Source organism: Zeugodacus cucurbitae, chromosome 5, assembly GCF_028554725.1.
Source record: "Zeugodacus cucurbitae isolate PBARC_wt_2022May chromosome 5, idZeuCucr1.2, whole genome shotgun sequence".
Taxonomy (NCBI): Eukaryota; Metazoa; Arthropoda; class Insecta; order Diptera; family Tephritidae; genus Zeugodacus; species Zeugodacus cucurbitae.
This window is the reverse complement of record NC_071670.1, coordinates 37,794,409-37,821,816: the sequence shown is the minus strand read 5'-3', so window position 1 is coordinate 37,821,816 and position 27,408 is coordinate 37,794,409. Positions and strand designations below refer to the sequence as shown.

General features: G+C 35.1%; 1 protein-coding gene across 2 annotated transcripts; it reads right to left on the bottom strand.

The window, feature by feature from the left end:
* Positions 1-2,559: 2,559 nt before the first annotated feature.
* LOC105211969 (trithorax group protein osa) lies at positions 2,560-26,651 on the bottom strand. 2 transcript variants are annotated; one of them, XM_011183683.3, is made up of 4 exons: positions 26,161-26,651; positions 5,247-6,434; positions 4,490-5,179; positions 2,560-4,318 (listed from the first exon to the last, which is right to left on the bottom strand). In XM_011183683.3, the coding sequence occupies exons 1-4, from the start codon at positions 26,161-26,163 to the stop codon at positions 3,122-3,124; spliced, it is 3,078 nt and encodes a 1,025-aa protein (XP_011181985.1). In that variant the 5' UTR covers positions 26,164-26,651; the 3' UTR covers positions 2,560-3,121. The 2 variants fall into 2 exon arrangements, with proteins under 2 accessions (XP_011181985.1, XP_011181984.1); XM_011183682.3 differs by having other exon boundaries at positions 2,560-5,179.
* Positions 26,652-27,408: the final 757 nt, after the last annotated feature.

The window sequence follows — 27,408 nt, the reverse complement described above, 5'->3', positions numbered from 1 at the left end:
CAACATATAGGACAAAAACAATAATTTAAGCTGATTGCCGCACAGGTTACCACTTATCGTAGAATCACCCATATACATATGTGTCTGTCTGTGTTCTCCATTCAATTTGCTATGCTACATATTTATGTGTTAAAACACAAACATTCCCGGCCATTTGTAGCGCTCTGTTGGCGCCTGGCAGCTGCATTCGTGTAAATGACTGTCAAAATGGCAATATCAACAACAAAATAATAAAATAGAAATCAACGGCAACATCGCTCACACACAACAAAATAGTTGCTGGCAACATTGTTGCTGTTAGTCTCTATAGTTTTTATTATTGCAACTCATTCGCCTAGATTTGCAAAATTCTGCTCTCTTTTGTGCAACATTTTTTTTGCTTCCTGCAGCATTTTTTCAGTTATTATTTATTTATTTGTTTGCGTAAACATGTAGATGTATGTGTGGTTTTGTTATTTTTATGTTTTTCCCCATTTACCGCTTATTTTGTTGCGCTGTGATCACCTCAGCATTTGTTGCTGTTGTTGTTGTACGTTTGCATTGCTCTCTGTTGGTTTTACAATGCCGTCCAATTTTGCGCGTTTCATATTTATTCTGGTTATACACATGCGCATATATTTTACCTGCAACATGTTCATGCGTGTGTTATTTTTGTTGTTTTTTTTGTTCTGTTGCAAAGCGTTTTAAAAATTTTCTCTGATATATTCCACTTTTCTTACTTTATTTTAATTTATTTTTTCTCGTTTTTATTTTCTTTTCTCTTTTATTTTTTATTCCATTTTCGTTTCATACAGCTCACCATATATGTACCTGTGTAAGTAACAATAGCAGCAATATCACATTCAGTTATTTGTTTATTTTCTCAAATAACAACAGACAAACACGGCCAGGTAAACAAAATCGTACAGTCAAACATGTAGAGTGCAGAAAAAATACCATCACTCACAACAACAAAGAATAATTTGCTCTTAAATCCTTGTGCACACAACGACAATTGACGACATCAATTCAACTGGATTGAAATTCAATTTTGTGGCATTTTTTTTATGCGCCAATGCGCCGCGTAGTGTGTGGATATTTGTAGCGCTTTTGGTATATAAATATTTTATTTGCAGATTGGGTAGGTTCGTAAGGGAACGCCGAGAGAGGTGTCTATGTTTTTTTATGTTCACCGAATATAGAACCCATATCTATTACATATCCAACCAAAATTCGAGAAAATTTCTGAAATACTACTCACTTATTGTTGTGAGATTATGTACTTTTCTTGCTGGACTACATTATACCATAAGCAAATCAAACAATCAAAAAAAAAAAAAAAATTCTCATATCACTATCATCCCGTTTCACAAGATATTATCGAAAAATATTTTCAGGAGACACTTTCGCACTTATTGGATAGTAATAACATTCTAATAATAATAATCAAATTAAAATTAAAATTCTCAAAACATTCTCTTATAAAGAATTTATTTATTTTATCAACCACAATTGAGTACTTCAGATTAATAGAATTTCGAATAAAAAGCTGGTATCTGTAATTCAAGTTAGAGTATAAAACAATTTTCAATACTTTCTGGATTTCTGTAGCTAGCGTCCGGTATAATTTTTAGTTTGGCCCCGTGTATCCCAATGGAACAATGCCCAGTTAGAACCCCTAAGCCAAGGGAAAGATTGACCTAACTGAGGGCGAAGAATGCCCTAGACCACTTGCGATTTACCTTAGGCCAGAAGTATACTGTGACAGCGGAAGTGCTTGTGGCTGTCCAGCGCTTGCTTACTTCAGTTGATGTCCATCAATCCAGAAGAAAATTACAAGAAAGTTGTGCTGCTACATGTTCCCATGTTGTGCGACTCTTGAAGGTATAAGAGCGGAATAAAGACCACTAGGGGTAGGTTAGGCGACATGGTGGTGGTGGTTGAAAGTACAATGTTACCAGACCGCCCTGGCACGCACTCCTTTACATACCAAGCCTCTCTGAGCGTAATATCAGTTTTCGTGGTCATACATCTTCCGGCTTTTTATCGAGCTTCTTCTTATGAATATATTTTTGTTAGATACTGTAACAACCATCACTTAAACACGGATTATTAAAAATACTACAAGGTTATTTCCTGCTATATTTTGTGGTTTTAGTCAAGATAATTTCAAGTTTTACGATGATATTAAATTCAGACTTATCGAATTAGTTTTTCAGTCTGTATTATGATATTGTGTCATTTGAAGACAGTTCATCCGCTTTTATATGAAAAGAATTGCTATAAGTGTCAATGAGTGTTCTAAGAGTCACATATATATCTTCGGAAATCATTAAATAATAAGGATATAATTACCATACTATAACCTTTCGAAAGAAAGAGAAGCCTGTTTTATATGCCTAAAAGTGCTCTCAATGGAGCATTATAGTCATCTCGATACACACCCATCCCCCAAGTTTCAAATCGTTAATCTGTTTTCGAGCTCATTAAAATTTTTCAAGTTTACAAGACCGCTTCCTCTGAACATTATAATTACTTGTTTTCTCAGCTTCAATAATTCTTGAGAAAGAAAATAATCAATTTAATTTTTCGAAATTTTTATTTTAAATAAATTATCGTAATTATTTATACATATTTAATTTTACATGATTTTAATTAATAAACATTTAGTTTTTAAACATTTAATGAAAAGATGCTCACTCCGCTTTGCCGCGTGTCCTTATTCGCAAATGAAGACGAAAAATGTAAGCATTCTTAGTTGACATTTTCGCAGGACAAAGGCAAAGCCATGTACAATAAGATATGGCAACTTCAATGGAAAATGATAGTGAATGTTTGTTATAATTAATATATGTAAATGTAAATGTACTTAAAACTAATGGCAACCCTAACGAGGTTATACCAAATTACTTTGTTGATTTTCTTTGTGATGACATTATGTATTTTGTTTGTTCCACAAAGAGAACACGTTTCGTTATCGTTAAAATAAATTAGTTTTGTGATGATAACTAGCTTCGGTCATATGTATTATCACCTCGGCGCTACAGTAATCCTCTAATGGACAGCGCATGCGCCAAGTAGTGACTTATACTCCTAACAACTAACTCCAACTACCGTTATTTTTTATACTTCGTGTATATTGCTAATGCTTCGCTTGATCGTCATCGACTTCGGCCGCTACGATCGGCTTGATTTCCTCCACTGTCGCGACTTCTTCGCCGTCGGCGTTTACATGCACTTCAACCTTTTCCGATTCGGCCACTTCGGGTTCGTGCTCATCATCGGGCGTGGCATCTTCATGTATGTCTGTGTCGGAACGGCTTTGCGCGCCATGACCGTAGATATCGTTGTGTTGATTTGTGATCACTTGCACTGTGTGCTGATGTTGCACACCCTTCTGCTGTGGTTGCTCAATAGCAGTTAATATGGACTGCAACAAGCCTTCAGAGAGTATCTCTTCGTGGTTAGATGACTGTTCGGTTTGTATCGATTTGGCGCCATTACCGGCAATATCCAATTGGAAAGTCGGTTCATATTGGCTATGTGCAGCACCGCTGACCTGATCGGGCGACAACTGTATGGACTGAGATTTCTGCGCGGAAATCACATTGAGACCATCGAGTCCGGGCAGTTCTTGTGGATCGGTGCCGTCGGGTAAGGTAGCTACTGTGGACTTTTGTGAAGCATAGCCATCATAGTCATGATCGATGTTATTGCCACCTGATGGTAGTCCGTAGCTATCGGCTGGTTCGTGTTCCACAAACTGGGTGTGTGTTTCAGCCACGGGTATGCTTTGTGAGATGGCATTGTAGGCGTTGGCAGAGTTGCTGGAGACTGAGTTAGAGACAGAGTATTGGTGCGAGTGCTGTTGTTGGAACTGTTGTTGTTGTTGCTGCTGCTGTTGGAACTGATGCTGTTGGTGTTGTTGATGTTGGAACTGGTTTTGTTGTTGTTGCTGATATTGGTTTTGTTGCTGCAATTGATAGCCAGCACTGACTAGATTCGGTCCTTGACCGCAATCATGCACCTGTGTGAAACGTGGTTCCTGCAGCAGTGGCAATGCCTGTGCGTGTATGAATTGCTCATTGTGTTGCGAGGAGGAGTACGAATTTTCAAAGCTGGAGCTCGAGGATGCACTACCAATATTTTGCTGCTGGAAGGTTACTGGACCGGTTTGTTGTGTCGGTGGCAGATATTGTTGAGATGGTGGTGGTGGTGGTGGTGGTTGTGGGAAGGGACGACCACCATGTTGTGGTGGTGGTGGGGGTAGATACTGCTGTTGTGGTGGTGATGGTGGCAAGGGTGGACCATATTGGTTTTGCGCGTTGCCACGATGTTCCTGTAAGGGGGGTAAAATTTCAAATTGGGGTTGTGGTGGAGGTGGAGACAATGGTGGAAATTGTTGGAATGAACCATGTTGTTCGAATTGTTGTTGTTGTATTTGTTGTTGTTGATGTTGGAAGTGTTGTGTATTTTGTTGGTGGTTGTGATGTTCGTGTTGCTGATTTACCTGTGTGAAGACCTGAGGCGGTTGCTGTTGTGGCAACTGCTGCTCAATAACGCCAATGGGTATATTCACTTGAGCCGGTGCTGGTGGCGGTGGTCCGTATTCAGAACCGAGATTACCACCAAGTCCGTTATCGGCGATTTCATTTGCAGCAGGCGGTATGTAAGTGGGTGGCTGCGTTGGTGGCTTAACACCGAATTGATCCAAATGCTGCACGGTAGCACCAATCGACTCAAGTAGGCCTTGAGGTACTGGTGGACGGAACGATACCGGACGACTAGGTTGCGAGGCACCATGTGTAGGTACATTCAATACATTGCCGGATTGCGAGCCGTAATGTAAGCCAGCTTGAGAGGAAGTGGAGGAGGAGGATGAAGCGGATGAGGAAGAGCCATGATGACTTTCAACAAAAAGAGCAGCGCTAGAAGGTGGTGGTGGTGGAGGTCCGTAACTGTCGCTTGGTGGTGGCAATGCCGATGGTGGTGGACCATAATTGCCGCTTGGTGGTGGCAGATAGTTACCACTCGGTGGTGGGCCATAGCTGTCTACTGGTGGTGGCGGTGGTGGTGGTCCGTAGTTACCGCCGGGTCCTCCGCCAATGTTATTGTGTTTGTGTGCATGGATTGAGCCGGGCGCATAAGAGTCTGGCGGTGGTTTGCTATACGAATCATCGCCAGCGCCGCCGAGCGAAGCCTGTAGGAAAAAACAAACACTCTAAATATCTGTTCTACTATTTGCATTTAAAAACTCCCACACTCACCTGCAGAACGTCGGTTTCAATGGAGTTAATATTTTGTTGCTTGAATTCACCCGCTGGTCCTGATGGTAACAATTGCACTCCATGGTTGGACGCATCGAAACCGCCTGATTGCAATGCAACAGCAACGAGTTGTTCATCGGTCAATCCAGCAACAATGCTACCGCCACTGCCAGTTGCACCGCCGTGAATGCCTGCGGAGCCGCCGGAAATACTTGCACCTCCGTTGTACTGTGTGCCGAAGCTACCTTGTGCGACATGGCTGTAACCAGATTGAGTCTCGATGTTATTGCCCTCGACATAGGAGCCTACTGGTGCCGGTATTGGCTTCCAACCGTCGCAAGCTGTGTGAAATGGTGCTTGTGAGCCGCTAACACTGTGCGTATGCCCGGAAGCATCGATTTGGATTTGCACTTGTTTCACTGGACCGCCGCCATTACCGTGATGATGATGAGCACCAGAGGAACCGCCGTTGCCGCCACCGCTTGCTAGTATAATCGTTGTTTCGGGCACTTTATTGAAGTTGGCAGGTGCTGGACCGGGGCCGGTAAGCCCTAAAGCCAATGGCGGTGGACCGTAAGAAGGCTTAGGTGGACCGTACACAGGTTTGGGTGGCAAATTCAGCGGTCCTGATGGTGGTGGTCCATAAGAACTGGCTGGTGAATGTTCTGGTTTGAATAGTGGTGCGGGTAATGGAGAAGGCAGCGCCTGTGGTGGTGGTGGTCCATAGCTTGGACGTGGTGGTGGTGGGCCGTATTGTGGTGATGGCTTCGATGGTGGTGGTCCATATTGTGGCGCCGGACGTGGTGGTGGGCCATACTGTGCCTGTGGTGGTCCATAATTGGGTGCTGGCTTATGTTGTGTATGTGGTGGTCCATAGAACGGCTTTGGCACACCGAAATGCGATTTGATTTGTTCATGGAAGCCACTATTAAAGCTACTGCTGCTGCTGCTACTACTGCCACTTGATGAAAAGCTGCCACCATTACCACCGCTTATGAATTTGGGTGGTCCATATTTGAGCGCTGGTGGGCCATACTCACGGAACGGTATCTGCTGTGGTACGCCATACTCGCGATGTGGTTGTCGTTGTGGTGGTGGTGGGCCATACTGTGGTCGTTGCTTCACTACAACGCCATCACTGAGGCTGACCGCTAGCAGAAGCGTCACTGCTGTTATCCGTAAAATCATCTGTAAGAAGGAGGTAAAATGAAGGTATTTGGTTAGTTTCTACATATTTTTAAGTAATAGTATACATGGAGGTTCGTTGAAAATTTTGATCATATATAAAGTAGGAGAGATTATGGAGTCCTGAATGATAGATAAGAAATTAATTAAAATGGTCATTGGAACGTGAACTTGGGTCCACTATATAGTGCGAAAAATTTGTAGGTACCGAGTGATCTTCCGACGCTCTCTCAGGGTTTATAGATACATTCGTTCCCACTGCAGTCGGTTATACATAACTAGAAGACTCGGATTTTTCCGATCCGGCCAAGTATTTCCAAATCGAGATCATTCCTAAAAATTATTTTTGTAATGGTTTATGCCACTACAACTCCAAAATCAACAATATAACTTAATTCCGAATCCCATAATCCCAAAATAATAAATTCCAGCTTGTAATACAACACACTACAGGTCAACTCAACCATATCGTTATTACTCACGCATTTGAGTGAACTGCTGCGCTAGATTGCCTGCCTGCCTTTGAGCTATATAAGTTGAAACGAATTGAGTTGGTTAATGATATCGCAGATTAATTACAATCAAATTAATTTCAGTAGAAATTTTCATTGAAATTTCGACAGTCACACATACGGACACACATGACACAACTCATTATTAGAGTTGCATTTTATTGCATATAAAGTTTGCGCATTTGCGTTTTATCACGCGCTGTGCAAAAACAAAAACAGCAACGGCAACAAAATTTATATGTAGTGGCATGGCACTTTCACCTAACGCTCTCAGTGTGATGTTGGCATGTTGCACGCTATTTAGGTATTGTGGCACCACGCTGCTGGTGGTCCGTTAGTTGAAGCCCATATACATAACGGTATAGGCGACCGAGGTCATGACGCAGCCAAACTGAATTTGAAATGGAATTTAATTATGAAACTGAAATTAGTTGAAAGCAAAAATAAGTGCAACAACAACAAAAATAACCAAAAATACAACAACAATAACAAAAACTGATAGCAAAATGCCAAATACAGGTGCTTATGCGCTGAATTAGTTGACTGTGGGTTTGACTCACCAGCCACACATATGAATTTTGAAGGCAAAAGTGTGCATGTGGCAACACCACAGTGCGTCATGTCAAAGGACCGTTGGCAGTTAACTAACTAATGTGGTGTGCGGCTGACTGGGTAATCAGTGGGATACAACAACATTTTTTTACATTTTGCTGTTGTTGTTGTAGTCATGCTAGTAGGTCGTTTGGTCGCATTGACTTTGTCCATAGCAGTCAATATGCGGGCGATTTCGTACATTTCAAATTGAAAATACGCATACAAATAGTATACACACATACATCGACACACTCAAACACCGTTATATTTATGCGTGCACATCGCTTCACCAACGCCACCATTAAACATGTTTCGCTGAAATTTTCGGCACCCCGCCTATGTCGTTTGTCAAATGGCAGACCATTTTCCGTTTTGCCTGTCACTCGCTTTGTGGCAGTATTGCTTTTGTTGTTGTTTCTCTCTTTTGTTTTTCAATTTATTGTCAACCACACATTTTGCGGCTGGCTTTTGGCATTTAATGCGGCGACTGTCGACTGGCGGTTGGCTCACTGTTGTGGCCCATTGATTTTATTAAAATTTCATCGCGTTTTCATTGCTGCTGTTGTTGTTGCTGTTGTTGTCGGTGATACGCCAGTTTGGCATGACAACTATTGGCGCGCCACCGCGTTGTACATACATACATACATATTTATATATGTTTGTAAAAGCCAAAAGCCCTACTGCCATGGTTACATTTGCGCGCAAACTCGGCTCGTTGCTTTCAAGCGATCGCGTGGTGCATTGGCATGTGGGTATTTATGCAGCACCTGTGTGCCGGCGTTTGTTGCCGCCCATCACCGCTGGTTGTTGGCTGTTGCCAACGCATTTGACAGGTGCCGCGAGTTGTCTCATGTTTATTTATAAATGCATATGAGCGTGTATTTATTTCCCACAATTGCCATGGACTTGATTAGTCTATAAACCCATATACTTTTGTTTGTATATATCTGCGTATTTTATGTTTTAATTACTACATTTTTGGCGAAAAGTGAGCCGAAGACACCTCTATATATTTACATATAATAGTCAGAGTCAAGCATCTATGAATATATTTAAACAATTCTAATTAGTCAATTATTTTTCTTAAAAAAGTTTATGAAAGCACTAAAATATAATAACCAGTAAATGTATTAAGTATTAAATATAATCTGTATCGAAGCTTTCTGTTGAAAACAAAATAATTACTAATTCATGACCCACTGACGAAAAAAAGAATGATAGATATATATTTATGTCAGTTGAGTTCCCTTGTTTCAGGTGTCATTGAGAGTAGAGAGAAGAGAAACATAAAATGTAACCGTTTACTTAGTGGACTCCCAAAGCAGAGGGTTTTAATTGTTGGTTTTCAAGTTGACTCCTATTAAGACTATAATCAACCATAGTCATAGTTCTATATGATCACGACTAACTGTTCTAGACATCCAATGCCAACATCGTCATATCGTTCTTTCTTATTATATATTTTAATAGCACTAAATCTGTGACAATTGTTTTTCATGAAAACGTTTCCAAAACTCTCGGTAAGATCCACTTTATTAGTAAGACACAATTCAGTTAAATTTGGAACAAACTTGCACATATAAATGTTGTTGTTGTATATATCAGATCTGCGAGATCTACTTAAGAGGGAAAATGGTTCAAAATTTTGGGATATTAAAAAGTAAGAAGTTCCATGAGAGAACTAAAGTAGTAGTAGTAGTATTAATATCATTATCGATCTGTAGATGAGTTCTAAAGAATTAAGTCGAATAGTTGACCGTTTTTTATAAATCTTGATCTACAACAGTGTCGAATAAAATAATTTAACATCTTAAAGCTTGACTGCCACCCAAATACATGCTTTAATATTTGTTAGGGAGCTTATTACTGAGTATAGACAATATTATGGTTAGGATTGAATAAAATTTGTGACGTCTTAACCACAGAAACCCCAAGCCCCTTTTTTAACAATATACAGTTTAGAAATCATAAGAATCTGATGTTTGAAGTTCATATAAAAGCTTATTACTGAGTATAGACAATATTATGGTTAGGATTGAATAAAAATTGTGACGTCTTAACCACAGAAACCCCAAGCCCCTTTTTTAACAATATACAGTTTAGAAATCATAAGAATCTGATGTTTGAAGTTCATATAAAAATGGGATTTATGACTTCGGATGTCCATAAAGAAATATTATAAGAGAAAATATGCGATAATTAAGTTTTTTGTTATTCGTAAATTTTATTGTATCTAATTCTTCAGTTGAACCGCACGACGGTTTTAAAGATATAAAAGAAGCAATGGAAATTCTTAGCATTGGTGAAGGGAGCGATGAAGAGAATATTAAGAAGTGGTTGCGATAATAAAATCCAGGATTCCAAATATTAACTGATGAAGAAATCATTGACGATTTGAACAGCAAGTAGAGAGAAGATGATGGACAGACTGAAACTGGGGATGTATGTCAAGTACCATCTCACATAGAAGCTTTTGAAGCTCTAGATGTTGATTTTAATTGGTTTGAAATACAGATTGTAACAATTGAAGCGCGTCAGTGACTTAGCCGCAATGAAAATATGTGATTCATTACATTAAAGATCAAATTAAAATATTGTTGGATTTGTTTTGAAATCGATTATCCGGATTTTCGTTTATTCGGAATAACCCTGGTTTTATTTGATCCGATAATAGGGATTCTACTGTAATTAAAATATAATTAGTTGGTGGTAAAAATTGCTTACGATTTTTTTTTACTGAGAGAGACATAATTTTTTTAATAAACCAATTTTGTATTATTTAGACCATATACTCGCATAAAAACACAATACTATTTATGGTAATTATTTTGTGTATAATACAAATACATATACATATACCTCTAAAAATTCACCCAACAAAATATTTATCTTTTCTGCCTTCACCCTCAAACCAAGTGTAGACACAGCATTAACACCAGACCATACATTTTCCTTGACTTTCCATATATGTTTACTGTTATGTCGTGACTCTAAGAGCAGTAACAACAACAGCAAGCAGAAGCAACAGCTGCTGGAACAGTAATACAACACAATCATAACATTTAGACACAGCAACAGTCAGTCGTTATTTCGTGTATTAACAACTATGACTACTGGCAACACAACAACAGCAGCAACAATCCGACAAAAAATTCCTGCAATTGTTAGTGCATCTGCATTTTATGTCATTTTGTGGGTGCCACTCATTTTCGTGGCACATTTTATGGCGCATTTACATTTTTATCATCGCAGCTTTAGTATTGTTGCTTTTAAACAACTTTGCATAAACACACATTCACATGTATATAGATATAGATGGATATGTGTGTGTGTTTGCATTCATAAAAATAGCAAATTCGTCGTTGTTGTTTTTATGGTGAAAGTTGTGTACTTCGATTATGACGTAGCCTTCATTGACTTTGACAGTCACGTTGTGCTGCTGCTCACCAGCCGCTGCCATTGTTCAGCGGTGGCTGTGGTGTTGGTGCCGCCTAATGAACATACTTTATTTGAGTTACTGTTATTTACACTGCGAAGAAGCGAGTCACAGCCGCAAATGTTCGCCAATGTGAAATATCTATTTAACGGCTTTTGTCCAGGCGAGACCCACACACACACACACACCTTTCTTCGGCGTCGCCAAATCACTTTCGTTTCATTGCGTACGGCATTATTTGTTATTGCTGCTTACGTAATTTTCTTTGTTTATTTTGTATTTTATATTTAGCGTCTTTATAGAAATCACGCTGCTCTCACTCTCCCCTCTACCTCGATTCCGTCTTGAAATGCGCGCGTAATTTGTGCAAAATCAAATTGTCGCTGCTTGATTTGCCCAATTGCTCGCCACTGTGTGCTACATTGTTGTAGCAACAATCACAGCCGCAGCAGCTCCGGCATTGCTTGGCGACAATCTTAATGAGCGGTAATTGCTGGCTTTTATGCGATTGCTTGGGCCCTAGTTGTTGTTGTGTAGAGCTGGGCTTTAGTGTGTCCAATTTTATGTTTTCGTCATGCTTCCGCTTTATTGCTTTTCTTTGATTTATTTCTTCTTCTTCTGTTTTTTTCTTCTATTTTTGGTGTATCGCCAATTGCTTTGACGTGATGTAATATTTGGTGAATAATTTTGTTTTATATTGTTAGGTAATTTTGCAAAATTACATTTTGTGCTGTGTCTGATTAGCGTTTCTTTCTTGGGTTGTTATGGCAGCTAATAGTTCTCGAAACAAATTATTTTCGTATTAACTAGTAAATGGCATTAATACAGATAATTGTTTATATGTGTATATATAGACATGGGAAACAAATTCAATTAACCTCAATGTAGAATCTAGTAGAACAGCAGCGGTCATAGGGTTCAAGCACAAAACTTTAGAACTTAAAATTCTATGGCTTAAGTAGTGCTTTGCATATATTTGGAGGTATCACAAGCTGTGATTTCGTTTGTAATAGAGAATATAGACACCTTTAAAGTTACACCATATAATACTGCTTGAAATAAATATCGTTACAAACAACGTTGAGTAAATACAGAATTTAAAATATTTTGATGCGAGAATAAATGTTTTTTTTTATCTTAAAAATACCTTAGAATCGAACTTAAAATACATATCTCCGCTTAAGTCGAATTTAGCTACTTTAGCATTTATCCAAAGAAATATAATATGATTTGTAGGGGTTCCTAATGTAAATATTTTTAATATAATGTAGCAAATTCAGTATTTGTTGATTAAGTCTCGATCAGTAAAAAGATCAACAAATGTATGAGATTCTAGTCAAGGAAGTTATAAATAAGTAGAAATTTCCCAAATGAAGGATCATATATTCAAATTACTAGAACTTTCAAACCGTCATAGATGTTACTTCCTGGTAAAAATATTTCAAATTGTAAATGAATATCTGGAATAAGTGATCATTCAAACTATATTTTTTTCCCAGCATTTAGTATCATCAATTCCCGAAAAGGAAAGCGAAAATGTCAAAAACTTATTGTATTTGAATTTTCTCCTGGTAAATGATCATGGTCAATCCTATATTAGATCGATTAGCTGAACAAAATACCGCAAGGAAATACATCACATAATCCTTCGTTGATCTTCAAATAATAATCTTAAATATTTCATTAAAATGTACATAGATGTTTATTATTCCGAAAACTTCGGCTTTCTAATGAATAATCCTGTAGCTTCTTTTAAAGTTTATTAATTACACTTTTTGGTACACTTGAAAAACAAGATCGTGATGTGATGATGTGTATCACTAGTACTTTATTGAATACTATTATCTTTCAGGGGGAGCGGATTATATATTTTAGTCTTCTACAAACCAAAAAAATTTCTAGAATAATCATGTTCTGTCAATAGATCTCAAGTTCTATTTAAGAACTTGGTTTGATCACCAAGTGATCTTTAGTTTTTTATAAATATCAAATAACAAAATGAGGACTACATAGAAAACTATGATCATTGATTATAAATGAGGATGTTTTCAAAATATTTTTAATAACGTAGGATTGGTTTAATAAATTGAAATTAAGAAATGGGTATAACTATTTCTCAAATTGAATTGAGGAAGTCAGAATCGCTATCACATCAGCCTACTCAATTAAAAACAATTCACAGTCATTTCATGCTTTAAGTCTTCATTTTCTTTCTAATTTGCTTGCAAAGCCCGCTTAATTAATCCACTCTACTTGAAAATGAGAAAAACTAAACAATTTCCCCTACAACCAAACAATTTACTTATCACATTTTACGCCTCACATCACCATTCCAAACGAAGTGCGTAATTGCCGATCGCAGAAAAGCGTTAAAGCATATTAAATGAAGACACTTGTTAAATAAAGCCGCCGCATAGTTGTACTCTTATGGCCGCAGCCGCTTACAAGCTGTGCTGTGCGCATGCCCAGTTGCATTTGTAGAAACTGGGGGCCAATTAAAAGCCCCACAACACGTATGACAGCTGTAGCTCAAGGGGCATGACAAACGCTTAAACTACAAACAGTTATCTACTTATGTGGTGTGAACTGGAGTAAGCCATGCATGGAATGTGCGGTTAATTAAACGGTATTTATTCGCACGATCGACACCAAAGGTGGAAACATGCGTTCGTCGTCTGTACGATATTAAGTTGTTTGATAAGTAGGCGCATGCGTGCCGTTATAAATGGTGAATTGAATGTGGTGCAGCGGGTTATTTAATATAGTTGTTGAGTGGTGTAGTAAATTAGCTGCATGTGGGAATTATTTAATATGAGGCATATAAATTAAAGTTATTAGATTAGTTGGGGAATTTAGCTTATAGATTATTGAGTACAAATGCATGGAGTAATGACAATGCGCTTACAGAAGTTTTTGCTTTGAGGTATGTTATATGAATGGAATTATCAATTAGGTAGCTTATAGTAGAAATATATTTCAACTCAACTGATTAATTCGCTTAAACTCTATTTTATTCACGAGTTTGAATCCAGTGTGTTTTAAATACTTCGAAATCTTTCCTTCCACTAAACTCCCAAAATATAAAATAATCGATTTTTCTGCCACATGCCTACTTAGTCTCATCACAAATAATAAGTATTAGCCAACGCATCACCTCATCTACTATTGATGCATTCGTCAAGACGCCACTCGGTCATTAATTGAGTAAACCGAAAAACTTTCACTCTCTTTGCAAGTGGCAAATAAAAAATGCAAATAAAAAACGCCAAAGAAATTATTTTCATTTCTTATTAGCTATTTGCGCGCGTATTTACATGTTCTCTTTTGTTGTTGCTTTTTATTGAATTGTTTTGCATTTGTTGTGCTCGTTTTCTCATCATTTTCTTACACAATTTGTTGCTTTGGCGCCTTTAATGTGTTTTTTTAGTTTTTCGTTTTTTTCTTTCTTAAAAGTTTCGAATGCCTGCAGTGCGTAGAGTTTTACAGACTTTGCCGACGACTTTGTTGTGTTTCCACTATTGGGAAAATGTGTTTACTATAGCAATTAGCTTCAATTTGCATTTGTTGAGAGTAAATATGGAGATGTACATATGTATGTTTAGGCGGCGTTTTTTTTAAGTCCGGCTTGTTTGTAATTTTATTGAATTTTGATTTTTTTAAACAAATATTTCAATGATTTTTTTTGAAAACTAATAATTTAGAAATATAAATAATACAAAATAGCATTAAGAGCATATTCAAAATAATTATAATTGTAGATTTATATTCAGTTTAAAGAAAAAAAGAGAATTCAAAATTTTCGAAACTTCCAAATTTTTAAAATTATTAAAGTTTGGAATTTTTAATAAAAAATAAAAAAATTTAAATTTAAAAAAAGTAAATTTTGAATGATTCGCTGATGATTTTAATTTGAGCAAACCATATTTTATCAATCTAAATTCTATTTATGTTTCATATAAATCTCGAAAAAAATATTGCTTTCTCACCAATTTTAGTAACACTTTCGTTTCTGTCATTTCAGGTATGAATTTTGAGATTTTCAAATGTACTTAAAAAGGTAAGTGTTTAAATATTTTTCAACGAAATGAACGAAAATTTCAGAATTTTTTTTAAAAAATAGTTAATATAATGTAAGAAACCTGCATAAATTATTATATTATTTTTATTTTTTAATTTTTTTTTTATTTTTTATTTTCTTCTTTTTTTTCATTATTATTTGTTTTAAAACCCGCATTGCTTTCTTTAATTCTCTTTAATTGCGTTAAAAATTCAGTGTTAATTATTTTTGCCAATATTTTTTTACCCCCAACGCCTGCTGAACCTTTCTCAACCCTCATCAAACCCTTATCAATCGCTTAAATTAATTAACGGTTTACATCGTGACTACAAACTGGTGACAGCTATTTTTTTACCCGTAACATATTTTACATTTTACGGTTACAATTTTATAAGAAATAAAACAAAAACTTGTTAGAAAACATGGAAAGCATTTTAACACGTGATAGAAAAGGGCCAACTAATATTAGATGCTACATAGTAACTTAGGAATGAAATTGAAGGCACAAATGAGTATGTCAGGAAGCAATAAAATAATAAAAATAAAAATAATTTCTCAAGTAAATATTGCTTAATATTATTTATTTATTATCTTGCTGGCCAATAAAAAGTATATATATTTATTTAAATATATTCATTTTTATAATTACTATAAAATTTTTCTTTATAAATGTCAGTATCAGGCTAATAATATGAAAACATTTTTGTCAAATATACAATTTGTATTCAAGTCACAACCACATAGATAAAAATATATATAACGGCATGTACGTGTTAGCCAATTAACGGCATTGATTGCCATCTAAGCCACAAAAGCGCAAATTTAGAACACTTTTCGGTTGACTTTCGTTGATGTCATTGACTTGCAAATAAAATATATAACCCATTTAATGGTCTTGTCTTCGATCTAAATAACTAAATGTTGAGAATTTGAGAAAGAAAGTTGCAATTTTGTGTGCGAAATTTAGTTTTCTAAAACAATTAGAAAGTGAAATGACAACTGATATACTTACAAAGGAAAATTGTTAATTTAATTTCTGCAGATAAACTCAAATATGTGTTTGAGATAAGCGATAAATTGTGATCTAATTTTATTTTATTTTTAGTACATATAGCTTGTGGTTTATGTTTTAAATAAAATTCCTATAAATTTATAATAACTTGAGGAATTTGAATGATAAATTTTTCTGAATATTAAATGTTTTATGTAAAGTTACAATTTTATTAATTGGATTTAATTTCAAATATTTTTTCGTACGGTTAGAGAAAATTACTAATATAAAAGAAACATTATTAGGAAAATTTTTTTATATATAATATTTAACCAATATAGTAGACCTTTACATATTAGAATCTGTAGTAATTAAATTTCCCAGTAATTCACATTTTTAGAAATCAGAATCACCTAAAAAATGAAGTGGTTCTAGTTTATGAGAGTCAACTTTATTTTTAGACCAACAATTTTTTTTTGAGTAGTTTAACTGTACACTAAATTATATGAAATTAATCATATTTCAAAAGATGTCTAACATATTACTTTTGTCCAAGCATCAATCTTCTATAAAATGTGTATTTTTTTTATTCAAGAAGATAACATTATTCGGAAAATTTCGTTGTTTCACCAATTTCTCTCATTACTTTATTGCTGTGTTTTTAATATCTTATATTTTGTGATAAATACAGTTGAACTTCCCTAACTGGAATCACCATAATCTATAAAAAATCTTCGAGTTAGATAAACTTCCGAGTTGTGGAAGGTAATTTGTATGAAATTTGACTCCTATTGCCAATTCAAGAGTTCGAGTTGTGAAGAAATTCCAGTTATGGAAGTTCAACTGTATTTTAAATTTTTATATCAAATTTTATGAGGAACGAAAAAAGTATACATTTTAGTCCGATGGTTGCCAGATCTCATTTTATTTTCATGGAGCTTCAAAGCTCATTATTATTATCGTTATTGACCTTACACGTAACTTCTTTTGAAAATTATAGAGTCAACAAATTTTTGGGATAGAAGACGAGGAAACATGTTTCAACTGAAATTTTCTTTCTTTTCTGAGATATTTTGGCAATTTAATTCGATTATGAATTCTAGATTCTCGGCTACAAAAAATTCAAAATTTTAGAGTTTTAAAATATATGAATCTCATCACATTTTTTTATAAAAAACGATTAGGTTTTGATAGAGCTTTAAGGGTCCTTATTATTATCGTTATTGTTCTTATAAGTAACTTCTTTTAGAAATTAAAGACTCAAACATTTTGGGATAGAAGACGAAGGAACATGTTCCAACTGAAATTTTCTTTCTTTTCTGACATATTTAGGCAACTTATTTGGATTATGAATTCTAGGTTTGAATCTTGGCTACAAAAATATCAAAATTTCAGAGTTTTAAAATAGATAATGACGAATCTCATCACATATTTATTATAAAAACTCTAAGAACGTGCTTAAGAAACTTTTAGCACGCGGTAAAAAATATATTTTATATTTTTTCAAGATTCATAGTATTATGGTTCCTAGGTTCGAATCACGGCTAGAAAAATGTCACCAAAAATATATTATTGCTCTGAAATCTGCAAGTAATTACCATCTAGTTAATATTTTGTGGAAAAAAAGTCAAAATCTTCCAAAATTTTTTTATCAAACTTTCTCTGCTTAAAAAAAGAAAAATACTTATCCCAGACACAAACACCTCATACTAGAGGTTTAAGTATTCGCTAATTAATTAATTAGAATAATTGCTTTAGTTTTTATCTATAGAAAAAAATAAAAAAGAAATAATTAAATTTATGTATTACTTTCAATATAAAATCAAAATAAATTGCAGAAATATCAATCGAAAGCGCCTACACACCTAAAATAAAACAAAAAAAATTATTTTATTAAATGTATGTGTTCAACTAATGCAACACATAAAGGTATTAAAAACTTGTACTCTAACAAGAAAACAGCATCAAATCAGGCAGATAGGTTAATTTAAAAACTTCACTATGCCAAGAGCAGCAGCACAGAAAACAGCAGTTGCTCGAGGCTACCGCCTACACTTGTGTATATTATATACATATAAGTATGTGTGTGTGTGCCTGCAAATACCTACGTCACACCCACTTGCATGCTTTCCGTTACATACATATATGCATGAGTATATCTAACTATGTAAACTTTCGAGCATATTTATCTGCCGACAACTTTGTATGCCGAAAGTAAAAGTTACTCCATACGTCATGCGCATATTTTCTACAAACACACACATCCATACTAACATTCATAAAAAGTTATTTGCGCGAGACAACAACACTTGTGCTGGCTTTCCCATCAGCACTGCTGCTGCATGCTTCCACCACTAACGAGCATCTTCACTTCGAGATATTGAATATAAATTTTAACTTATTTTCTTCGAATCTTTTTTTTAATTTCTTTGTAAACTTGGTATCGGCCTTTTGTGAATTTGTTTCTTTTTCAATATTTTTGCCTCATTTACTTTACATTTCATCTTCAAATGCAACTGTATTTATCTTTCCCAACACTGCCCTCTCTTCACTGCTCCTCCAGTTCCTCAACTATTTCACTAATTGTTTTCCGGAGAAAGACGCAGAATTTTTTCCCCCATTTTTCTCCCATTAAACGTGTGTGACATAAGCTGTATTTATTTCTCAAGTGTCCAAAGCCAACATAGTGTCTTGAGCTTTCGGGTCCACTTCAACGTTTCAAAGCCATTTTCTCCATTATCATGCGCTTTGCAGCAGTGTCAATATCATCTTTGCTGCTGTCTTATGTAATATTATTGCTATTATTATTGTAGTGTTGTTGTTACTGTCCGTGTTGTATTGGTCATCTCAAGCGCCGTTTCCAGTATTACCGCTACATTTTGTGGCAACCGAAACCGGTACTAGCAAGTGAAATGTGTTACTTACTTACTGCGGGCACAACAACAAAAAATATATGAACAACAACAACAAATACATAATATTTCGTTTTTCTTTGTAGTTACTGTATGTCAGTTAATAGTCGCATATTCATGCATTCGCCATGCAATTTTCATGCATTTCACGTTCATGGTTCAGGGATATACATAGCAGTGAGGAGTGTGTTTGTGTCTGATATAGGAAGTGTAAGATTTAATGCATTTACAGGGCGTGAAAATTGGCGTATCATTACTTTTGCTTAGTGTTGTAAATAATTAGTAATTTTTTATGTTTTATGTTTGGTTTTTTGACTATGTGACTTCAAGTGCTAAATGACTAATTAAATTATTAATTATTTATCGTGTACAGTATATTAATGTTTACTATGAGTTATGAGGTGTCAAAAATAGTGTTAAATCACTTGCGAAGCGACAATTTTATGTTCTGTTAGAGCTATAGTTATTTTAAAAACTTTATTGTCATGCTAAAGTTTGTTAGAATGAATAAAAAATATTGTTTCTAACTACTATTTAAGATGTTATTTTGCTTGCCTCATAGCCTAATATACATATAGTACATATGCTAAAAAAATTTCAAAAAAAAAAATAAATAATTTTTGTTTCAAATTTTGTATATAATATATTTTTAATTTACTTTTTTTAGTATTTTTAACTCGCCATTTGTGATCATATTAACTTCCTTGTTTACTAAAATCCATATTCCAATTTGCAAAAAATGTTTCTAACCTCAAAAATCATCTAGTCTAGATCAGCCGTAAAGCTAATACAATTTTAAGTAAAGTCTTGAAAAATTACAATCTTGTAGGATACATTTTTAAATATAAATAAAAGTTCTCATAAGACCAGATCTCGAAGACCACAGTCTACAGCTAAGACTAACCGAATTAACTCCTCTTTGACTCCTTATTTTTAATTAAATCGAGAGAGTATCCAATGAGAGTAACTATAACTCATTATATATAGAACTTGTTCAATTCGAGATATATTGACATTCACAACATCAATAACTCTTCAAGCGTTTATCTTATAGCGTTTTTAGACAGAGCTAATTGATCAATTAATCGGCCTCTGCTCGATTAAAACGCTTATTAAGATCGATTTACCATACAAAATAAAACCTCAATTTATTTTTAATTGAATTATAATCGACTTGAAAATCAAATGCAACTCTGCGACAAAGACGTACGTTCGACGTTTACGTTTGGCTGAATTTTTTGATAAAAAAATGCTACGGTAGATGTCGCTGCTAAAAATATTAATCAGCTGATGAAACTTACCCACTTCTTATGAAAAGCAAAAACAAAAATGTATAACAGCTGATCGGCTATCGAGTAGCCAGCAGTAAAGAAGGCAAAAAAGCGTTTCTCAATAAAAATTTAAATTGATCAACTAATTTGGCTGTCTAAAAACGTTATTATGGCGATTAACACAATTTAAGAACTACTAAAGCTCAATGAACATTTGGCTCAATTGAATTATTTTAAATAAATGCGTATCCTTTGAATGAAATATTAAATAAAAAACGAGCGAAAACTCTCGGAATAATTGAACAAACAATTTTTCATATTTTGTGGGGTTTCCTCATCGTTCTAGGACCTCAAGGCACTTGCTTATAGATATAATATAAAAATGTTGGATATTATTCTGAACAAAAATATTTCATGACCCAACTACCAACCATCAAATCAAAAAGGGGGCAGTTAATCACTACATTATCTCACTCTAAGAATCACTGTATGCAATGAACCTATACTTATGAAGAGCTGCAACTAAATGCACAGTTCAGGTTATTTAGTTTCTACAGCTGTCATGCTTGGCAACGGAAGCGGAAACACCGTTAGCTAGGCTAAAGCGCGAGTTGAGCTGAGCTGTCTGAGCAGCTGACGGGCAAAGTGAAAATGTGCCACTAAGAAAACTAGACTTCACTGCAGCACTCAATAGAGTCATGAGTCGCACAGCTGAATAGCTTTATTATACGGTCAATATCTTAGTTTGCGCAACGCAGAGTTCTAGTGGAAGATTTTCATTTCCGGCCATTGCGCTAAGCACACTAAGTACTGTACAGTTGGCTGGCAAAGTAACGCAAAGTTCGCAGTTCCGTTTGATGGCGGCATTAATGAGTGCAAGCGACAGAAGGATGATGGAAGGGGTGTGTTTTGGAGGTGTGGAGGGTGCGCAACCTTTTTAATTGAAATTAATTTTCACAGTTATCAGTTTGTTTTGCGCGCGCCAACGCAGCGCAGCGTTGGCTTTTAATGACTGCAGGCAGCTTAAAAACACTCAAGCAAATAAAGTGCACACAGCCACACCGGCACACAGATGGATTGATAGTAGAAACAACCGGCCAAGAAAGTGGACGTAGCGCAGGGCATTTGTGCGATTGCAATTAGCGAAATAAATACAAGCGGGCGCGGCGTTAAGTTAGCGCTAGAGCAACAGCGCCAAGTGCGACTGGCAGGCGACAAATGTAAATAAACAGTTAACGGATGTGGGGAGAGAGTTTGCGATATGCCAGCTGAAAGAAAATGCAGCTGACCGGTTGTGTGGGTGGGCGCTGTTAATGGCGTTGGTGGCGATAGGTGCTGATTGCAGGGCGGGAAGCCTGAAAGTATGCTTAGTGAGTGACTTTGAGAATTTATTTCTTTCGTTGGCGGTAAATTAGCATTGCCGTAAGTATGCAGGGCGTAATAGAAAAAAGCAAGAGCTCGTAAAAATGTATAAATTGCTATTTTATTTAAGTACAGCATTTGTTTAATCACTCGAAATGTTTACACACGCCAGCAGCAGAGTGCATTGAACCAAGTGATTGCCAATGGCAGCTGTGAGATGTGGAAGCGGAAAAACAGGTGATAGGTTGATAAAGTAAAATAAGTAAGAAAAAAGTTCGCCAAGGCAGAAGAAATGCTTGCTATTAGCGTTCATCATGAAATCGCGTCAAGAATGTAAAAGAAAATTTACGTGAAAAGTGAAAAATTGGTTGTAAAATTAATTTAATTAAATTGGTAATGAAGAGATCTATATTTTTGTCGCTGAATACGAGGATTTTAAGAATCTATATTTATTCGCAATGTAAATTTCTTGTTCGAAATTTCTATATTTGTCGCCATCTTGAGTTGGATTGAGAGCAAAAACTATAATTTGTGTCTCCTCTGTTATCTTTTGAAATCCCTATCAATTGCATAACTTCGACCATATTATTTAATATATCATTTGTTATCGCTAAATAAACATGCCAAACGCTTGAAGTGAACTGTTTTTTTCTTAATCCATTTCAAATTCAAATCTACATATCAAAGTGTGTCTTTTCAGCTTCATTTGCCTGACTACCTACGTGTTGTGTCTCATTTATATCTCTTTTTTGTGCATCCATTCATACTCGTAAGCCTCTTTCTATGCTATAGCGTTGGTTTTGAGCCTCAGCGGCATCTTTTGTAGTTGCTTGCTTTCGTGTGTTGCCTCTTTTCAGCCATCGGCCGCGCACAAAATGCCTAATTAACAGCTCTAATTATGTTTATGAAATTCAAATTATGTACATATCTGCAATACAGCTACGAGTATATATGTATATATAGGCATATAATTATGTCAGTCTAACATTTTCTATGCCGGTTTTATGTTAGTTTCTATTATGATGTATATTTCTAATGGAAATAACAACAAAGTGTATACAAATTTATTACAAAACAATAATTTCCTTTTAGATTAGCTTTTTATGAAGACTGAAAGGACATTATATCGACAGACTAGGTAACAGAGTCAGAATTCAGTAGCTCTACGTGGACTTGAGCTGTGTTCTCACTATGTGCCTCTAGGCGTTGGGAATGCTCAGAGCTCGACGCCCTAGTGCGAGCTTGTATATTTCTAATATTTTGTTCTTCAAGTGTGTGTAGCGGGCACACGATCCGTACTCGACTCTCAAGCGAGTACTTGGGAGGTTTTGAAATTTACTCAACTCTCTGACATGCGATTGCGATGCGTAGAGAATGACTTGCAAGACGATTTTTTCAGTTTCAGATTAAGATTCTCCATCACAGAGTCTTGTTGATACCCTCACCTGGGAACTATTTCCAGAAAGTTGAAATTCTAGCAATAAATATGATATTATGGTGGTCTGCATGCTACTAACTCTCCATTAATCAGATGATATGACCTTACTCACCTGATTTTCGCTGGTGTTTTATAAATACATACAATCCAATGTAATTCTATTAGTTGTGAAATTCATATTTGTAATAGAAAACGTTTTTGAAATAATATATTAGATTAAAAAATTTCATCCAAAAAAGTACTCAGGCTTAAAATATTTCGTTACAAATGATCACTTGCGAAGAAGTAATTAAATACTATACAATTGAAATACAAATTTGTTGTAAAAAAAGCACGAAACATACTATTTTTAATTACAATATATAATACTTTCCTCTAAATTCCAAACAGTCTGAATTTGTACAACATTGCGTATAAGTAACCAAAAATAAATACTTCCAAAGTAAACCAAAATCGCTACAAAGCTGCTTATGCACAACGATTATACTTAAAATTAAATAATATAAGCACCTTTAAACCAACACCCGAAAACAATGCAATTCCTTTGTATTTACATTTCAAAAATCCCAAAACAATTGCAATGCCCTACACACCACTAACACAATTCATTCGTGCTTCACCCTTTTTCATTTTTCACTTAATGCCAGGCTTGCAGCAAAATATTTGCGCCACAAAATTGAAAAACTCAAAAATAAAACGCAAAAAAACAAATGGCGAATTGAAATGCAAAGAACAATAACTCGTCAAAAATATGCATAAACACAGAGTTACACATTCCTTTTGCACCGCAAGCTTTGTGAAAACAATACGCGTTTGCGAACTTAATAGAGCACAGTGTGCTGGGCAAAACAAATCGACATGGCATATAGAAAAATGTGCGAAAAAATTAAAATTCCTCACTAAATTTAGCAAATGCAGCGCATGCAAGCCGCAAATGCAATGATAAAATAAAAAAAAAAATAAATAAAAAAATCCTTAAAACAACAGCAAATAAATCTAAAAACTGTTTTCGACTGAAATGCGAATACTTGAAATTCCTTGTTCCGGGTGCGTGCATAACTAAAAGCACACACCCGCACATACACGCATGCATGCACATTGTCCGTCCACTGCTGTGTGGACTCGCCTAGCCACTACACAAATTCACAAATTTTATCTGAAGCGAGCGCAGCGCCCAGTCAATAGAGCTGCATAAGTTTTGTGCGCAGCAATTTTTGTTAGTTCGGCGTCCTGCTGCTCGTGTTTTACAGTAATGCTATAACACTTTTGCATTTTTGCGGTTTCTATACCGAGTTTATTCCAAAAGTTTTTGTGTTTCCTATTTCGCTTGCTGTTTTTTCTAACTGTGTTCCTCTATTAAATTTGGCATACTTCAATTTGGTAGCATTCTTTTGCATTGGTTGTATTTATTTCTGGTTCTTTTATGATTGCAAAGCTGTGCTGTGGTGTTTTGTTTGTTTTGGTTGCATTTAGGAAGCTTGTACGTGCTTGCAATGTTGAAATAAATGTATTCTGTATTCATATTTCACTGATTAGTTACATGGATGTTGCAAATTTTTAAATGCCAGAGATGAAAATAAGTATGAAAACTGTTATTTTTTATTCTAGTATATTTAATTTGATTACTGTGTGGGTAGACTTTTCTTTATGAATGTAGCATATTTATTTTGAAAATAAATTTATATGAAAGTTAAACATTTTTTAAGATAATTAGTGTGATGAAGCTTACAATTAAATTCCACATAATTTCTGTTAAATTCTAAAATTTGTAAAGTTTTGTTTTTAGTAAATAATTTAAGACAATATATTATTGATGAAATTCACTAACTTTATAGACATAAGACTTATTTCGTGAGGACTTGAACTTTTGTTAAATTGAAAAGGACAAATCTTTCGAAGAAATTTCTAAATCAGGCCATAACTATATTTTTGCTATTTTTTTCTTCTAAATTTTTTTCCCCAATTAATTGCACCCTGATTCTATATAATAGAATTCCCGCTAAAATTTGTTTTATTAAATTTGATTTTTAATGATATTAAATAATTTTTGATTAATTAATTTAAAAAATTCGTTCATCATTTTTGTCCAAATTATTTTAGAAATAATTGGAGGTTTGAAAAATTAAAATTTTAGTAATACATGTGCCTTTATTTCTGCTTGAAGGAATAAATTTTGTGTAATTGTGATTTTATACTCCTAAATAAAATAAAGAATGAGACAATTTAAGTTTTCATTCAAGTTTAAATTTGACATCTATATATTGATAAAGTAGAGAACTGGGAGGCAAATTCCACAAAAGTGCTTGATTTCTCTAACATTTTATTCTCTGTTTTTTTTTACTAAGTTTTAAAAATTAAATTTTCGAATTTTTGTATATAAGTTTAATCATTATCCGATAATATTTCAAATATTTGTCGGGATTACAATTATTTGATTAAATTAATTTTTAGTTCGTTATTCATTTTTATTTTTATTATATTATAGTGCATTTTAATTAATTTATTTTTTATTGCATTATTACATATTATTCAATGTAATTATTTATTTATTAATTAATTATAATAATTAATTTTATTTCTTTTTCTTTCGATTTTTACGAGAAATTATTATAAACTTATTTTATTTTATTTTATTTTATTTTATTTTATTTTATTTTATTTTATTTTATTTTATTTTATTTTGTTTCATTTTATTTCATTTATTTTTTTTTATTTGAATTTCTATCCCTCTCCCTATTTAACAAAGTTCAAAAATAACTTCAGTTCCCCTCCTTGCAGCTAACAGAAGACACTTACACAAATGCGCGGCTTTAGCATACAATAAAAAAACGGTTCATATTTTTCATATTTTCCCTTTTTCAACACAAAAACGAACACATTTACACACATATGTATAAAGAAACACAGCCAATCACAAGTGCAACGCCATAAGTTGATTGAAATCCTTTCAAGGATTTCTAGTAACTATATTTGCTGTTTGGTAAATTTTGACAAGAAGAAATGTTTGCATTTCCTGCATTGTTTGAATTTACGCGGTTTTCTTTTCTTTGATTTTTGATTTTTCAACATTATACCGTTATCTAATATTTATAACTTTATGTGCATGTCCTTGTGATGAGTAAGGTAAAATAAACTTGTGTATATTGTTAAGCCTACCATTTGTGGTGAATTTTAGCACAAGTAGAATTTTCGATGTAATCCTTAGTGTTGTTTTTTTGCGGTGGAGTAGTGGTATCCTTTTCTATGTTATGTACGAAAGGACTAACAACTTCCGTTCAAATTTGGATTGCGAAGCGCGGGCTCGTGGCAAACTAGTTGACAGGAGTGAACAGCGCGTTGACCGCGTCGTCAAGAACAACAACAATAATAACGTTAACGGAAACGGATGCACGCTACACGAACTGTACTCAATCACTTGTGTTTCCTGTGTCTATTAGACTTGAGATATTTTCGTTTGATTCAACAAAACTTGGCACAATTTTCGAGTTTATTATTTGTATTGTATTGCAATTGCTTCCAGGAAGCGCGCGTCACAAGCGACCTACTGCGCGAACTTTACGATTTTTGTCGTCGTTTCGGCTCGTTGTATGAGCGTGTTTCAAGCGCCTACGACCGTCGCTTTTCACTTTCAAATTAAAAATGTTGCCAAGCGATGATATCAGTTACTAATATAAGCCGGAGAAGCCAAGCGAGACGCTTGTAAGACCAAAAGTGGTGTTGGAGTCAACAGCGGCGGAGTCAACCAGCGCTGCAGATCGCCTGCGTTGAGCGGCGGCGGCGTCTCGTTACAGAAGATCACGAAATATTTGCTGTGGTTGTTGTTGCTTAGTTTATGCGTGACTTTACAAAGTGCATCTCACAAGCGTCGAAATTGGTGACGTCTTCTCACCACACCACAGCGAATGGCGTTGCGAAATTCCGCCCTCGACCTCTGACAACACTGAGCTTGAGCTTGAGGTAAAGTTGGTAGCAGCGAAGAAGAAGAGACGCAAAAGAAACTGAAAGTGTTAAAATGTGGAGAAACAGCAAATATCAACAGAAGGAAAAAAAAACAACAAATAACAAAAACAGCAACGAAAGCTGCGTTGAATACCAAAATCAATAAGTAAAGCGCATAACAAAAGCAGAGTCCATAAGACAGACACCGCTAAGCTTCACTTACAAATCTATAAACCACGCAGTAGTGGTGTAAAAGCGTTCGCTCACAAGCGCCGCATTTGTTACTCAGTTGAGGCAGTCACAACACAGCCACAACAACAACAGCTGCTCATACATTTTATGCGGTTCCTCATTTGTGATGCGCTAACGACCACGTTATCTCTTCAAAACTATGGAAGCGTGTGTGACTGTGAGCAAGAGCTTTGGAGCGCTTGTACAGCTTGTGGTTAAGTGCCCCAAGTTGAC

Excerpts from the sequence above, each read along its gene's own strand:
- LOC105211969 (XM_011183682.3), bottom strand. Across the intron at positions 5,180-5,246 it reads TTGAAACCGACGTTCTGCAG|GCTTCGCTCGGCGGCGCTGG; the intron begins GTGAGTGTGGGA and ends TTTTTCCTACAG.